The sequence below is a fragment of the Artemia franciscana genome, chromosome 21 (assembly GCF_032884065.1).
Source record: "Artemia franciscana chromosome 21, ASM3288406v1, whole genome shotgun sequence".
NCBI lineage: Eukaryota > Metazoa > Arthropoda > Branchiopoda > Anostraca > Artemiidae > Artemia > Artemia franciscana.
The window spans coordinates 24,306,364-24,323,530 of NC_088883.1; the positions used below are offsets into that span (position 1 = coordinate 24,306,364).

Here is a 17,167-nt window from a genome sequence, read left to right on the forward strand (position 1 = left end):
TTGTTTTTTTCTGAGCACTGAAGACGACTTGGCGGAAGTCCTTGACGGAATATTCGCGTTGTTTTCGTTTTCATTGTTTGCTATTGGCTGATAAAATCCTCGTTTTTCTCACCTATTTGGTTTTATTTTTCATTTATTATATCCTTTCTTCTCTTTGTTTCATATGTCTGGGCAGCAGCATGTATGAGGGATGGCTGACATATCCTTCTGCATCCCTTTGGCAACACAACAGTAACTAAGGTGAAACGCATGCACAGGCAATTTTTTTCACAATTTGAAAAATTTTGTTGAGAAGGCAACTTATAGTGGTACCAGTCGTAAATGATTTGTTGCGGTCACACCGTTCTTAGAATTCATAAGCGAGTCAAAAAGACGGTCCAAAACGTCCAACTGGTAAAAGACCGATACATAAACCCCGCCCCCCACCCTTCTGTTTTTCCGTTAGTTTACCTTGTGTTGCGACGAATGCTTGGAACAATCGTTTTACAAAAATTGTCTTTCGATAAAGTTTGAACTCGCAATTTCCCCTTTCAAGTCTTACTGAAAAAGCATTCCAACCTTAAATCAATATATTAAAATGATAAGAAATTTCATATTTGCTCAATGATAATTGATAAAGTTATATTTGATTAAATTTGTAATTGATCGATTTTTAACTGATTAAATTGACTAAGATTTTCCTTTGATTTTGATATTTGATTAAAACAGAAGAACATACCAGCACTCTTTGCCATATTTCGTCAACATATGCCCCATACATTTGTCCAACGGTCACAGAGCCAACAGGTTTAGCAGTTTCGGGGTTGCTAAAAAATTCGTCCAACTCGTGAAGGAAATCGTCAAATTTAGCCTGAAAAAAAGGAACATATCAAACACCCAGATTAAAACAGAGCCAAAACCTAGATTTTCCCTCAAGGAGGGGAGGGGGAGAATGTGCATTTTGTTCCCTCCTGCCACACAGTCAATGCTGTCGACATTACAATTTTCATTTAGAGAGAAAGTTGAATTTATTTCCCGGGGGAAAATAATGGCGTTTACTTGTTTCATAGATGTTATTTATTAGAAGTACTGGTTTTATCAACTCACAGTTTGTTTCCGCTACTTTCGAAAGATGCATAATATTATTTATTTAAAAAGAACTTTACAATCGCCTAAGCCTAGTTAAATGGTAGTGGGTTAGGTTAATAGAAGGTGAAGCAAAACATATATCAAATATGTATTTACATAGTATATGTTATTATGTAATCTATATATATATATATATATATATATATATATAAGTTGTTTGTGTACTGACGTCATGTTTGTCGACTGTCGACTGACGTCACGTTTGTTTGTCGACTGACGTCATGTTTGTCGACTGTATATGACGTCATTAAGAAGAAACAGCCGAGGAAGCTGCTCAAAGAGCAAATGACAAAAGGCTTGCGGCTAATAGAGAAAATAAGAAAAGAAAGAGTGCCAAGGAATCACAGCAACAGCATGAAAACAGGCTTGCGGCTAATAGAGAAAGTATGAAAAGAAAGCGTGCCGAGGAATCACAACAACAGCGTGAAAACAGGCTTGCGTCTCAAAGAGAAATCACCAAAAGAAAGCATGCCGAGGAATCACAAGAGCAACCTGAAACAACCTGGACAGCGAGAGTCAAAACGTATCAAAACTGAAAATGATAGCGATGATGATTGGGTTTGGGATTTTGACTTGGAAAAGGTCATCAATGCCTACCAGATTTTAGTTTAAAAAAAACAAAGGTTCGGTGATATGTATTTTATAGTGACGAAAGACAAGTCAAGGTAAGACAAACCAAACAACTTGAAAGTGATACCGATGATAAAAAAAAACGATGTTGAAAGGACTATCGTTTCCCAGTTGCAACATCTTTTCCGCATAAATAATAATTTAGTGCTTCTGTTCAAAACAGCAATCAAATTGATGCCTACTGATACGCAACTATCAATGAAGTGGCAATCGTTATGGTCGGTGATTTGTATATGACGTCAAAGGCTTTGTATATGACGTCATTATAAGTAAATAAGAAGGCGTTTCAAAGAGAAGTTTTTTATTAAATTCATCGATGCTACGATGCCCTACAATATACTATCATTGTTTGGGATGGAGCCGACGGCTATTACTTTAATATTAAATTGATAAATCCAGCCACTAACAAAGAATGCAGCGCAATGAAATATTATGCTTATAGATTAATAATTCGTCATTTATTTCATTTATATATAATCCATCTTAGGATTAGATACATCAGCTTTTACATCCTGGACAATCGCCGGTTCATGGACATGACGTTACGGCCCGTGTCTTCCGGCAAAAGTTGGTATCCTTCATCTCCTACAGAGTTATGGGAGAAATATAAATCGCAAATGGCCGAGAATATACTCCACCGAATACGGCTAGAAAGGTCAGATATGACCTTGGACTTTACAACAGAAATTTATAACTGCACTTTAGTCATGATTGAAGATTTGTAATTATATATTGCAAACAAACTTCTCAAGCATTTGGGAATGCCTTCACCTAATCGTACTGCTTCTATTTCTACATGTGTAGAACGGGATCGTGAACAAAGTTACAACACAATTGATCTATTGTCGTATGTTACAGACCGGGACACCGGGACATAAGGAATATAAATAACGACCGGGACACTCAAAGAAAACATACAGACCGGGACACCGGGACACAAATGACAAGCGGGACAAAGGGAATATAAATGAAGACCACGACACTCACAGAGAAATTACAGACCGAGACAACGGGACGCAAATGACGACCTGGACACAGGGACACAACTACAACGGGGACGCCGGAAGGGCACATGGGGGATATATAAATGACGACGAGGACACAGGGAATTTTCGATTAGCAATTACCATCAACAAAGCCCAAGGGCAATCATTAGAAAAATGCGGTATAGATCTGAATACGGATTGTTTTCCCATGGACAACTTGCGAATATACAACATTCTTGGCTGTCCCATTGTCTGTGCATATAAATAGATTTTGAGGTTTACCGACTCTTGAACATACAAAATGCAATTGTCCATGGGAAAAACAATCTGTATTCAGATCTATACCAAATTATTCTAATGATTGCCCTTGAGCTTTGTTGATGGTGATTGCTAATCGGAAATTCCCTGTGTCCCCGTCGTCATTTATATATCCCCCTGTGCCCCCCGGCGTCCCCGTTTTTGTTGTTTCCCTGTGTCCCGGTCGTCATTTGTGTCCCGGTGTCCCAGTCTGTAATTTCTCTTTGAGTGTTGCGATCGTCATTTATATTCCCTGTGTCCCGGTCGTCATTTGTGTTCCGGTGTCCCGGTCTGTAATTTCTCTTTGAGTGTCCTGGTCGTCATTTATATTCCCTGTGTCCCGGTCGTCATGTGTGTCCCGGTTCTTTGTTGATGGTGATTGCTAATCGAACATTCCTTGTGTCCCGGTCACTTTCTCTCTGAGTGTCCCGGTCGTCATTTATATTCCCTATGTCTCGGTGTCCCAGTCGTCATTTGTGTCCCGATGTCTCGGTCTGTAATTTCGTCAGTCGACAAATATGACGTCAGTCGACACACAAACATGACGTCACTCGACACACAGACAGCTTATATATATATTTATATATACTAGCTGTTGGGGTGGCGCGAAGCGCCACCCCCACCTAGTTGGTGGGGCGCTTCGCGCCCCCCCAAGCCCCCCCGCGCGCGTAAGTCGTTACGCGCCATATTAGTTACGCGCCATTGTAGTTGTGTCCCTGTGTCCCACCTGTGAATATAGATAGATTTATATATCTGTTTCAAACTACGTAAAAATTGCGAATATACAACATTTTTGGCTTTCCCACTACTGGGAGCTTTCCGTTTCCAATTGCCAGCAATTGATCTGAAAATGTTTGACCAGATTCATCGTTTTGCAATCGGACACGCATATTTGTAGTTAATTTTAATATTTTTACGTGTGCCCATAAATTATAATTTTTCAGGCGAGCATTCATTTCGTCTGCAGGAGTTAAACTACGTAAAAATTGCGAATATACAACCTTCTTGGCTTTCCCATTGTCTGTGCATATACAAAGCCGTATGTACTAATAATGACGTCATAAGCAAACACTCTTTACAAACAAACAAACATGCATACACACAACTCGTTTTTATATAGATGGATAGATAGATAGATACAATACAAATTAACTGCGTAAAACTTGCGAATATACAACATTCTTCGCTGTCCAATTGTCGCTGCATATAAATAGATTGTCAGGTTTACCAACCCTCGAACATGGAACGTACAATTGTCCATGGGAAAAACAATCAGTATTAAGATCTATACCACATTTTTCTAATGATTGACCTTGAGCTTTGTTAATGGTGATTGCAAATGCTAATCGAATTGGGAATTGAAATCTTTTAAATTGAAAAGGCAGATCCGTTGGAATCATGGGAATGCGAGGAATAAGAACAGCCTCACCCTCAAAAGGCCCTGTCAAGATTGTGGCCTCTATTAGGTTTCCCATTGTTTTTTTACGGCAAGTCACGTGCCATTGCAAAGCTTTGGTGGGTTGATATTTCTTAAAAGTATTATTGGTACGCCTATTTTTAGTTGTAGCACGTGTGGTGGAAACCCTGAAACCGCTTCATTTGGTTCCAAAACTGTGTCGACTGACTTGTAAAGGACTGCCTGGTCTCGAATCCAACAATGCACGAATTTGACTTGGGGTTGACGTTTCGCACGCGTCATTGATGCAGTTATCCCAGTGTTGGTCATTCTCCAATAAATTCAGAGCTTGGCATGCACTACGGTAAGTGTCATGTATAGTACCGTTTACAGTTCTCAAATACTAAATGTTTTTGATAATAACGGGGAATATGGAACAACCCACTGGTTATCTACTTCGATGGTGGTACCGTTGCCATTGTAGGTTCTTCAGTCATTTTACAATTAGAAATTTCTCTTTCAACGGTCTTCTTACAATTAAAAATTTGTCTTTGAAGGATATTCTTAAATACCTGTGTCCTGGTCGTCATTTATATTCCCTGTGTCCCGGTCGTCATTTGTGTCCCGGTATCCCAGTCTGTAATTTCTCTTTGAGTGTCCCGGTCGTTATTTATATTCCCTCTGTCCCGGTCGTCATTTGTGTCCCGGTCTGTAATTTCTCTTTGAGTGTTTTTTCTTTTTAGTATTTTTTAGTTTTTTACATTTTTTCTTTTTTCAGTTTTCTTTTTCTTCTTTATTTTTCAGCTTCACTATGAAATACATATCACTGAACCTTTGTTTTTTTAACTAAAATCTGGTAGGCATTGATGACCTTATCCAAGTCAAAATCCCAAACCCAATCATCATCGCTATCATTTTCAGTTTTGATATGTTTTGACTCTCGCTGTCCAGGTGGATCTTCATCTAACTGCGCGGTTTTGCGTTCTTTAGCCTCAAGCCTGTTTTCTTGCTGTTCTTTTGATTCCTCGGAACGCTTTCTTTTCTGACTTTCTCTATCAGCAGCAAGTTTTTTGGCATAGACTCTTTGAGCATCTTCATCGGATTTTGCCATTGTAAGTTCATCAGTCATTTTAAACTTAAACATTAATAGATTTCTAAGTGAACATATGTGTCTTAAATATCTTTAATGACGTCTCCGTCATAGCAAAAATGACGACAACTAACTGCATGACGTCAGTCGACACAGAAACATGACGTCACCTGATCCACAGACAGACAACTTATTTTTATATATATAGACTAGCTGTTAGCCCAACACCTAGTTGGTGGCGCGCTTCGCGCCCCTCCAAGCCCCCCGCGCGCGTAAGTCGTTACGCGCCATATTAGTTAAGCGCCATTGTAGCTGTGTCCCTGTGTCCCACCTGTGAATAGAGATAGATATAAATATATATTTTCAACTACGTAAAACATGCGAATATACAACATTCTTCGCTGTCCCATTGTCTGTGCATATAAATAGCATTTATATTTATATGTCTGTGCATATACAAAGCCTTATGTACTAATAATGACGTCATATGCAAACGCTCTTTTTACAAACAAACAAACATGCATACACACAACTCGCTTCGCGCCACCCCAACACCTAGTTGGTGGGGCACTTCGCGCCCCCCCCCCCCCCCGCGCGCGTAAGTCGTTACGCCCCATATTAGTTACGCGCCATTGTAGCTGTGTCCCACCTGTGAATAGAGATATATATAAATATATATTTTTAACTACGTAAAACATGCGAATATACAACATTCTTCGCTGTCCCATTGTCTGTGCATATAAATAGCATTTATATTCCCTGTGTCCCGGTCGTCATTTGTGTCCTAGTGTCCCAGTTTGTATTTTCTCTTCGAGTGTCCCGGTCGTCATTTATATTCCCTGTGTCCCAGTGTCCCGGTTGTCATTTGTGTCCCGGTCTGTAACTTCTATTCAAACAATCCCTGTGTCTCAGTCGTCAATTATATATCCCGCCTGTGCCCCCGGCGTCCCCGTTGTAGTTGTTTCCCTGCGTCCCGGTCGTCATTTATATTCCCTGTCGTGATTTGTGTCCGGGTGTCCCAGTCTGTAATTTTTCTTTGAGGTTCCTGGTCGTCATTTATATTCCCTCTGTGTCGGTCGTCATTTGTGTCCCGGTCTGTAATTTATCTTTGAGTGTTTTTTCTTTTTAGTTTTTTTTAGTTTTTTACATTTTTTCAGTTTTTTTTTCTTCTTTATTTTTCAGCGTCACTATGAAGTACATATCGCCGAACCTTTGCTTTTTAACTTAAATCTGGTAGGCATTGATGACCTTATCCAAGTCAAAATCCCAAACCCAATCATCATCGCTATCATTTTCAGTTTTGATATGTTTTGACTCTCGCTTTCCAGGTGGATTTTCATCTAACTGCGCGGTTTTGCGTTCTTTAGCCGCAAGCATGTTTTCTTGCTGTTCTTGTGATTCCTCGGCACGCTTTCTTTTCTTACTTTCTCTATCAGCTGCAAGCCTGTTTTCTTGCTGTAATTGTGATTCCTCGGCACGCTTTCTTTTCTTACTTTCTCTATCAGCAGCAAGTTTTTTGGCATAGGCTCTTTGAGCAGCTTCCTCGGCTGTTGCCATTGTAGGTTCTTCAGTCATTTTACAATTAAACATTTTTCCGTGAACGCAAGTCTTAAATATCATTAATGACGTCACCGTCAAAGCAAAAATGACGACAACTAATTTCATGACGTCAGCCGACACAGAAACATGAGGTCACCTGATCCACAGACAGACAGACAACTTATTTATATATATATATATATATATATATATATATATATATATATATATATATATATATATATATATATATATATATATACTAGCTGTTGGGGTGGCGCTTCGCGCCACCCCAACACCTAGTTGGTGGGGCGCTTCGCGCCCCCCCCCCCCAAGCCCCCCGCGCGCGTAAGTCGTTACGCGCCATATTAGTTACGCGCCATTGTAGTTGTGTCCCTGTGTCCCACCTGTGAATAGAGATAGATATAAATATGTTTTTAACTACGTAAAACATGCGAATATACAACATTCTTCGCTGTCCCATTGTCTGTGCATATAAATAGATTGTCAGGTTTACTGACTCTTGAACATGCAACATATAATTGTCCATGGGAAAAACAATCCGTATTCAGATCTATACCTCATTATTCTAATGATGTGTCCCTGTGTCCCGGTCGTCATTTATATTCCCTGTGTCCCGGTCGTCATTTGTGTCCCGGTGTCCCAGTTTGTAATTTCTTTTTGAGTGTCCCGGTCGTCATTTATATTCCCTGTGTCCCGGTCGTCATTTGTGTCCCGGTGTCTATATATCCGGCCTGTGCCCCCGGCGTCCCCGTAGTAGTTGTGTCCCTGTGTCCCGGTCGTCATTTATATTCCCTGTGTCCCGGTCGTGATTTGTGTCCGGGTGTCCCAGTCTGTAATTTCTCTTTGAGGTTCCCGGTCGTCACTTATATTCCCTCTGTCTCGGTCGTCATTTGTGTCCCGGTCTGTAATTTCTCTTTGAGTGTTTTTTCTTTTTAGTTTTTTTTTAGTTGTTTACCTTTTTTCTTTTTTCAGTTTTCTTTTTCTTCTTTATTTTTCAGCGTCACTATGAAGTACATATCGACGAACCTTTGTTTTTTTAACGTAAATCTGGTAGGCATTGATGACCTTATCCAAGTCAAAATCCCAAACCCAATCATCATCGCTATCGTTTTCAGTTTTGATATGTTTTGACTCTCGCTGTCCAGGTGGATTTTCATCTAACTGCGCGGTTTTGCATTCTTTAGCCGCAAGCCTGTTTTCTTGCTGTTCTTGTGATTCCCCGGCACGCTTTCTTTTCTTACTTTCTCTATCAGCTGCAAGCCTGTTTTCTTGCTGTTCTTGTGATTCCTCGGAACGCTTTCTTTTCTTACTTTCTCTATCAGCAGCAAGTTTTTTGGCATAAACTCTTTGAGCAGCTTCCTCGGCTGTTGCCATTGTAGGTTCTTCAGTCATTTTACAATTAAACATTTTTCCGTGAACAAATGTCTTAAATACCGTTAATGACGTCACCATCATAGCAAAAATGACGACAACTAACTTCATGACGTCAGTCGACACAGAAACATGACGTCACCTGATCCACAGACAGACAGACAGACAACTTATTTTTATATATATAGATATAGATAGATATATATTATATATATTCTATATATATATAAATAAGTTGTCTGTCTGTCTGTGGATCAGGTGACGTCATGTTTCTGTGTTGACTTACGTCATGAAATTAGTTGTCGTCATTTTTGCTTTGAAGGTGACGTCATTAATGGTATTTAAGACATGTGTTCACGGAAAAGTGTTTAATTGTAAAATGACTGAAGAACCTACAATGGCAACAGCCGAGGAAGCTCCTCAAAGAGTCTATGCCAAAAAACTTGCTGCTGATAGAGAAAGTAAGGAAAGAAAGCGTAACGAGGAATCACAAGAACAGCAAGAAAACAGGCTTGCGGCTAAAGAACGCAAAACCGCGCAGTTAGATGAAAATCCGCTTGGAAAGCGAGAGTCAAAACCCGGACAAAAATCACGACCGGGAACATAAATGACAACCGGGACGCAGGGACACAACTACAACGGGGACGCCGGGGGCACAGGCGGAATATATAATTGACGACTGAGACACAGAGATTGTTTGAATAGAAATTACAGACCGGGACACAGGGACACAGGGAATATAAATGACGACCGAGACACTCAAAGAGAAAATACAAACTGGGACACCAGGACACAAATGACGACCGGGACACAGGGAATATAAATGCTATTTATATGCACAGACAATGGGACAGCGAAGAATGTTGTATATTCGCATGTTTTACGTAGTTAAAAAAAATATATTTATATCTATCTCTATTCACACGTGGGACACGGGGACACAGCTACAATGGCGCGTAGCTAATATGGCGGGTAACGAATTACGCGCGCGGGGGGGCTTGGGGGGGGCGCGAAGCGCCACCCCAACAGCTAGTATATATATATATATAAATATATATATATATATATATATATATATATATATATATATATATTCGCAGGTGGGACACAGGGACACAACTACAATGGCGCGTAACGACTTACGCACGCGGAGGGGGGCTTGGGGGGGGGGGGGAAGCCCCACACCAACAGCTAGTCTATCTATCTATATATATATATAAAAATAAGTTGTCTGTGTGTGTGGGTCTGTCGGGTAACGTCATGTTTGTGTGTTGACTGACGTCATGAAGTTAGTTGTCGTCATTTTTTTTATGACGGTGACGTCATTAAAGGTATTTAAGACATGCGTTCACGGAGAAATCTTTTAATGTTTAACTGTAAAATGACTGATGAACTTACAATGGCAACAGCCGAGGAAGATGCTCAAAGAGTCTATGCCAAAAAACTTGCTGCTGATAGAGAAAGTAAGAAAAGAAAGCGTGCCGAGGAATCACAAGAACAGCAAGAAAAGAGGCTTGAGGCTGATAGAGAAAGAAAGAACAGAAAGCGTGCCGAGGAACTACCAGAAAAACGCGAAACCAAACTTGCTGCTAAAAGAGAAAGTGAAAAAAGAAGGCGTGCCGAGGAACTACCAGAGCAACATGAAACTAGACTTGCTGCTAAAAGAGAAAGTGAAAAAAGAAGGCATGCCGAGGAACTACCAGAGCAACATGAAACCAGACTTGCTGCTAAAAGAGAAAGTGAAAAAAGAAGGCGTGCCGAGGAATCACAAGAAGAGCAAGAAATCAGGCTTGCCGCTGATAGAGAAAGTAAGAAAAGAAAGCGTGCCGAGGAATCAGAGCAACCTGAAAGTCATCGCCTGGCATTCAGGTACATCCCAGTCGATGATTATAGCTTGAGTAGATGTGTTCAAATCGGGACTATGTCTAAAATTTGTCCCTATTGCAAGGCCTGGAAATTCAATGGTGAAACAATGGGAATGTGTTGCGCCTCAGGAAAAGTTAAACTTCCTATATTGGCTGCACCACGAGAGCCATTGAAGACTTTCCTTACTGGAACTACGTCAGAGCAGGGTCCCTTCTACCATTCTCAGGCGAGAATCATAAATTTTTACAATTATACTTCATCAGTGATAGAAATTCTGAACTGAATGCACGTTGCGAAATTTCTCTCAACGTTGAAAGGACAATCGTTTCCCAATTGCAAGATCTTTTCCACGAAAATAATAATTTAGTACGTCTGTTCAAAACAGCCATCGATTTGATGCCTACTGATACGCATAAAATTGTTATTTCCGCTGACAAAACGCCTCCTGGCCAACATGTGCGTAGATACAATGCTCCAACTATCGAAGAAGTGGCAATCGTTATGGTCGGTGATTAGTTTTTACCTCGAGATATTATTCTTCATAAGTGAAACGCTCAGTTGTTAAGAATTGCCGAAACTCATCGATGCTACGATACCCTACAATATCCTATCATTTTTGGGGATGGAGCCGACGGCTATCACTTTAATATTAAATTGATTAATCCAGCCACTAACAAAGAAATGAATAAGAAATACAGTGCAATGCATTATTATTCCTATAGACTAATGATTCGGCAGGATGAAGAAAATTATATTTTATGCCGTCAATTGTTTCACCAATACGTCGTTGATATGTATGCTAAAATTGAATCAGAACGTTTGCTATATATCCGCCTGAATCAGACCAAGCTCCGCTCTGAACAATACATTCATTTGCGAGATGCATTTGTAAATGACGGTAATACCACAAACGTTGGAAGATTAACAATTTTACCTTCGTCATATGCTGGCAGTCCCCGTCATATCCATGAATATGCTCAAGATTTATTTATTACATTTACATGTAATCAATCTTGGGACGAGATACAGCAGCTTTTACTTCAAGGACAATTGGTGGTTCATAGACATGACATTACGGCCCGTGTCTTTCGGCAAAACTTGAAATCACTGATAAACTACATAGTAAAACTTGAAGTGTTTGGGTCAGTACGATGCTGGATGTACTCAGTGGAATGGCAAAAACGAGGTTTGCCACACGCAAATATGCTAATCTGGCTACATAAAAAAATTACTTCGAACGAAATTGATGATGTGATTTCCGCTGAAATACCTGATGAAAATGTCGATAAGGGGTTACATGATATTATTGTAAAAAGTATGATAAATGGACCTTGAGGTGCACTGAACGAAAATTCACCATGCATGGCCAAAGGAATGTGCACAAAGCAATATCCTCGACTTTTAGTATCCAACACAATTACTGGCAATGATGGTTACCCACAATATAGAAGAAGATCTACTGAAGACGGCGGTAAAACAGCAATAATAAAGAAGCGTAACGGTACCACCATCAAAGTAGATAACCAGTGGGTTGTTCCATATTCCCCATTATTATCAAAAACATTTAATGCACATATAAACGTTGAATACTGTAACTCCGTAAAGGCAATTAAATACATATGTAAATACGTCAAAAAAGGCAGTGACATTGCAGTTTTTCGCTTACAGCCCGAAATCAAAGATATCGACGAAATCGCACAATATCAGGCTGAAAGATACATAAGCAGTAATGAAGCTGTTTGGCAAATTCTTTCATTTCCGATACATGAACGTAGTCCAGCTGTTGTTCATTTAGCGGTACATTTACAGAATAGTCAACGTGTTTATTTCTCGGAAACCAACGTGCAACAAAGAGCCCTGAATCCACCGGATACAAAGTTAACCGCTATCTTTTCGCTTTGCAAAAATTATTCTTTTGCAAAAAAACTGCTGTATACTGAAGTGCCTTCGTATTACACGTGGAATACTAAAAATAAAGTATTTGAACGTCAAAAACAGGGTAAGTCAGTCGACGGCCTGCCTACCATCTTCAAAGATACCACGATAGGAAGACTCTACACCGTTCACCCCAATCAACATGAATGCTTCTTTCTAAGCCTGCTTTTGGTGAATGTACCCGGTCCGACATCCTTTGAGTATTTGAGAACTGTAAACGATACTATACATGACACTTATCGTAGTGCATGCAAAGCTCTGCATTTATTGGAGAATGACCAACACTGGGATAACTGCATCAATGACGCGTGCGAAACGTCAACTCCAAGTCAAATTCGTGCATTGTTTGGCATCATTTTAACAACTTGCTCTCCATCAGCTCCTACAGAGTTATGGGAAAAATATAAGTCAAAAATGTCCGAAGATATACTCCATCGAAAACAGTTAGAGACGTCAGATATGACTTTTGATTTTACATCAGAAATTTATAACTACACTTTAGTTATTATAGAAGATTTGTGCGTATGTATGGCAAACAAACCTCTTCAGGATTTGGGAATGCCTTCACCTAACCGTATCGCTGCTGTTTCGACATGTGTAGAATTGGATCGTGAACAAAGTTACAGTACGAGTGATCTATTGTCGCATATACAAAATAACATTTCCAAGTTAACGTCGGAACAAAAAGACATAAATGCATTGTGTCGATAACAACGTTGGAGAAATTTTCTTTTTGGATGCGCCAGGAGGTACTGGTAAAACGTTTGTGATAAAACTGATTCTGGCATCAATTATATCAAAAACTGATATAGCGTTGGCTATTGCGTCGTCCGGAATAGCCGCAACATTGCTGCCTGGTGGAAGAACTGCTCATTCCGCTTTGAAATTGCCTCTGAATTTGCATTCTACAGAAACTCCCACGTGCAATATTTCCAAATCATCTGGGATGGGTAAAGTATTGCAGCAATGCAAACTTATTATTTGGGATGAGAGCACAATGGCACACAAAAAATCGCTCTAGGCTCTGGATCAATGCTTGAAAGATTTGCGAGGGAAATCGAAACCCTTTGGCAGCACATTAATATTGCTTGTGTGAGATTTCAGGCAAACATAACCTATAATACCTGGATCAACCCCTGCAGACGAAATGAATGCTTGCCTGAAAAATTATAATTTATGGGCACACGTAAAGACATTAAAATTAACTACAAATATGCGTGTCCGACTGCAAAACGATGACTCTGGTCAATCATTTTCAGATCAATTGCTGGCAATTGGAAACAGAAAGCTCCCAGTAGACTCTATTTCAGGACGTATACAACTACCTGCTGATTTGTGTAATTTAGTGACGTCCAAAAATGAATTGATTGAAAAAGTATTTCCGAATATTCTAAACAATTATAAAAATAATAAATGGCTAAGTGAAAGAGCGATTCTTGCACCCAAAAATATAGACGTCCACGAAATCAACAATATTGTTTTGACCAAGATTCGAGACCAGGCAGTCCTTTACTAGTCAGTCGACACAGTTTTGGAACCAAATGAAGCGATTAATAATCCATCTGAATTTTTAAATTCCGTGGATCTTTCAGGGTTTCCACCACACGTGCTACAACTAAAAATAGGCGTACCAATAATACGTTTAAGAAATATCAACCCACCAAAGCTTTGCAATGGCATGCGACTTGCCGTAAAAAAAAAACGATGGAAAACCTAATAGAGGCCACAATCTTGACAGGGCCTTTTGAGGGTGAGACTGTTCTTATTCCTCGCATTCCCATGATTCCAACAGATCTGCCTTTTCAATTTAAAAGATTGCAATTCCCAATTCGATTAGCATTTGCAATCACCATTAACAAAGCTCAAGGTCAATCATTAGAAAAATGTGGTATAGATCTTAATACTGATTGTTTTTCCCATGGACAATTGTACGTTGCATCTTCGAGGGTCGGTAAATGCACAGACAATGGGAAAGCCAAGAATGTTGTATATTTGCAAGTTTTACGTAGTTCAAGACACATATATAAATCTATATATATTCATGGGTGGTACACAGGGAAACAACTATAATGGCGCGTAACGACTTACGCGTGCGGGGAGGCTTGGGGGGGGGGGGGCGCAAAGTGCCCCCACCAACTAGGTGTTGGGGTGGCTCGAAGCGCCACCCCAACAGCTAGTTAATATAAAAACAAGTTTTTCTACTGAAAGTAAGAAGCACCGTTAAAACTTAAAACGGACAAAAAATATTACGTATATAAGGGGGGGTCGATTTCTCCTCAATATTCCGATCTTTACGCTAAAGTTTTCTTACAATTTTTAAAATAGCTTATTATTTTAATTAATCGGACTGGCTTTGTGATTCAGGAGTTTTTCTTAAATAATTGGAATAAAAATCAAACTTAGCTTAAAGAGCAAGGTACTATGGAGAAGGCGAACCGTCTTATAGACGCAATAATTTCTGTTCATTTGAAGTCTAAATGTTGCTCCTTACTTTCAGTCGAATAATTGGTTTTTTATGGCACTTAATATTAACCAAGTGACATATAGCGATCGCAAATTCTGTCGGTCTGTCTGTCTGTCTGTCCCGGCTTTGCTAATTCAGGCACGTCCAGGCAAGCTGGGACGATGAAACTTGGCAGACATATTAAGGACCGGACCAGATTAAATTAGAAACAGTCGTTTTCCCCCCCGATTTGGCCATCTGAAGCGGGGAGGAGTGGGGGATGGTTAATTCGGAAAAATAGAAAAATGAAGCATTTTTAACTTTCGAACGGGTGATGGGATCTTATAGAAATTTGATTCTTGGAAGGATATCGTGTCTCTGAACTCTTATTTTAAATCCCGACCAGATCGAATGACATCGGGGGGAATTGGAGAGGGAGAAAACGGTTAGAGTGGAGGGATCGGGATGAAACTTGGTGGGGGAAAATAAACAGAAGTCCTAGATACGTTATTGACATAACCGGAAGGGATCTGCTCTGTTTGGAAGAGTTGGGGGGGGGGTTAATTCTGAAAAAAAATCGAAAAAATGAGTTATTTCTAACTTACGAAGGAGTGATCAGATTTTAATGAAATTTGAAGTTTAGAAGGATATCGTGTCTCAGAGCTCTTATTTTAAATCCCGACTGGATCTGGTGACATGGGGGGGGGGAATTGAGGGGGAGCCTAAAATCTTGGAAAACGCTTAGAGTGGAGGGATCAGGATGAAACTTGGTGGTAAAAAATATGCACAAGTCCTAGATACGTGATTGACATAACTGGGACGGATCTGCTCTCTTTGGGGGAGGGGAGAGGGTTAATTCTAGATAATTAGAAAAATGAGGTATTTTTAACTTACGAAGGAGTGATGGAATCTACCATATCCGATAAAGGGGAAGTTTGGGGGGCGGAGCCTAAAATCTTGGAAAATACTTACAGTGGAGGAATCGGGATGAAACCTGGTGGGAAAATGGGCACAAGTCCTAGATACAGGATTGACATAACCGAACAGATCTGCTCTCTTTAGGGGAGTTGGGGGGAGGAGGTAATTCTAAAAATTAGAAAAAATGAGGTATTTTTAACTTGCGAAAGAGTGATCGTATCTAATGGAATTTCATATTTAGAAGGACCTCAAAACTCAGATCTTTTATTTTTTTTATCCCGACCGGGTCCATTGTCATTAGGGGGGGGGGGGGGAATCTTTGGAAACGCTTAAAGAGAAGAGATCAGGATGAAACTTGGTGGACAGGAATAAGCACAAGTCCAAGATAGGTGACTGACATAACCGGACCGGATCCACTCTCTTTGTTGGAGTTTGGGGGGGGGGAGTAATTCGGAAAAATTAGAAAAATGAGGTATTGAACGGGTGATCAGATCTTAATGAAATTTGATATCTAGAAGGATCTTGTGCTTTAAAACTTTCATTTTAAATACCGACCAGATCCGGTGACATTGAAGGGAGTTGGAGGGGGAAGCCGGAATTTTTGGAAAACGTGAAAACGAGGTATCTTACGAATGGGTGATCGGATTTCAATGAAACTTGATATATAGAAGAATCATATGTCTCAGATGCTCCATTTTCAATTCGAATCAGATCCGGGGAAATTGAGGGTCGGGGGGGGGGGGGTAGCAGAAATCTTGGAAAACGCTTAGAGTGGAGATATCGGGATGAAACTTGATGGGAAGAATAAGCACAGGTTATAGATACGAGATTGACATAATTGGTACGGATCCGTTCTCTTTGGGGGAGCTGGGGGTTATTAGTTTGGAAAAATTAGAAAAACTGAGGTATTTTTACTTAAGAACGGGTGACTGGCTCTTAATGAAATTTGATATTTAGAAGGAACTCTTGTCTCAGACCTCTTATTTCAAATCCCGACCAGATCTGTTGACATTCGGGGGAGCTGGTGGGGGTAACCATAAATCTTGGAAAATGCTTATAAATGTCGTAGATACGTGACTGACGTAACCGGACTGGATCTGCTCTCTTTGGGGGAGTTAGGTGGTGGGGTTCAGTGCTTTGGCGAGTTTGGTACTTCTGGACGTGCTAGGACGATGAAAATTGGTAGGCGTGACAGGGAGCTGTACAAATTGACTTGATAAAGCGTTTTCCCCGATTCGAACATCTGGGGGGCTGAAGGGAAAGGAAAAATTAGAAAAATTTGAGGTATTTTTAACTTGCGAGCGGGTGATCGGATCTTAATGAATTTTGATATTTAGAAGGGCCTCGTGATTCAGAGCTCTTATTTTAAAATCCCGACCGGCATTAAGCCTCTGATTTTCCTTTTAAATTAATCTATTGATTCTTAGAATTTTGCTAGTGCTCATACCATAGGAGCTCTTGGCTCTTCCGACCTCGTCACAAGTGCCATATGAGCTCTTGTTTGTTTAATTTCTTATCTTTTTTAAATAATGCTGGGAAATCAG

At 40.1% G+C, this 17,167-nt stretch overlaps 1 protein-coding gene across 1 annotated transcript in view; it reads right to left on the reverse strand.

Moving 5' to 3' along the window:
- Positions 1–17,167, reverse strand: part of LOC136040712 (tudor domain-containing protein 7-like) — a 69,363-nt gene that overhangs the window by 49,284 nt on the left and 2,912 nt on the right. Inside the window, exon 2 of the mRNA XM_065725015.1 lies at positions 719–850. Coding sequence (XP_065581087.1) covers positions 719–850 — 132 coding nt within the window. The remainder of the gene's footprint in view (positions 1–718; positions 851–17,167) is intronic.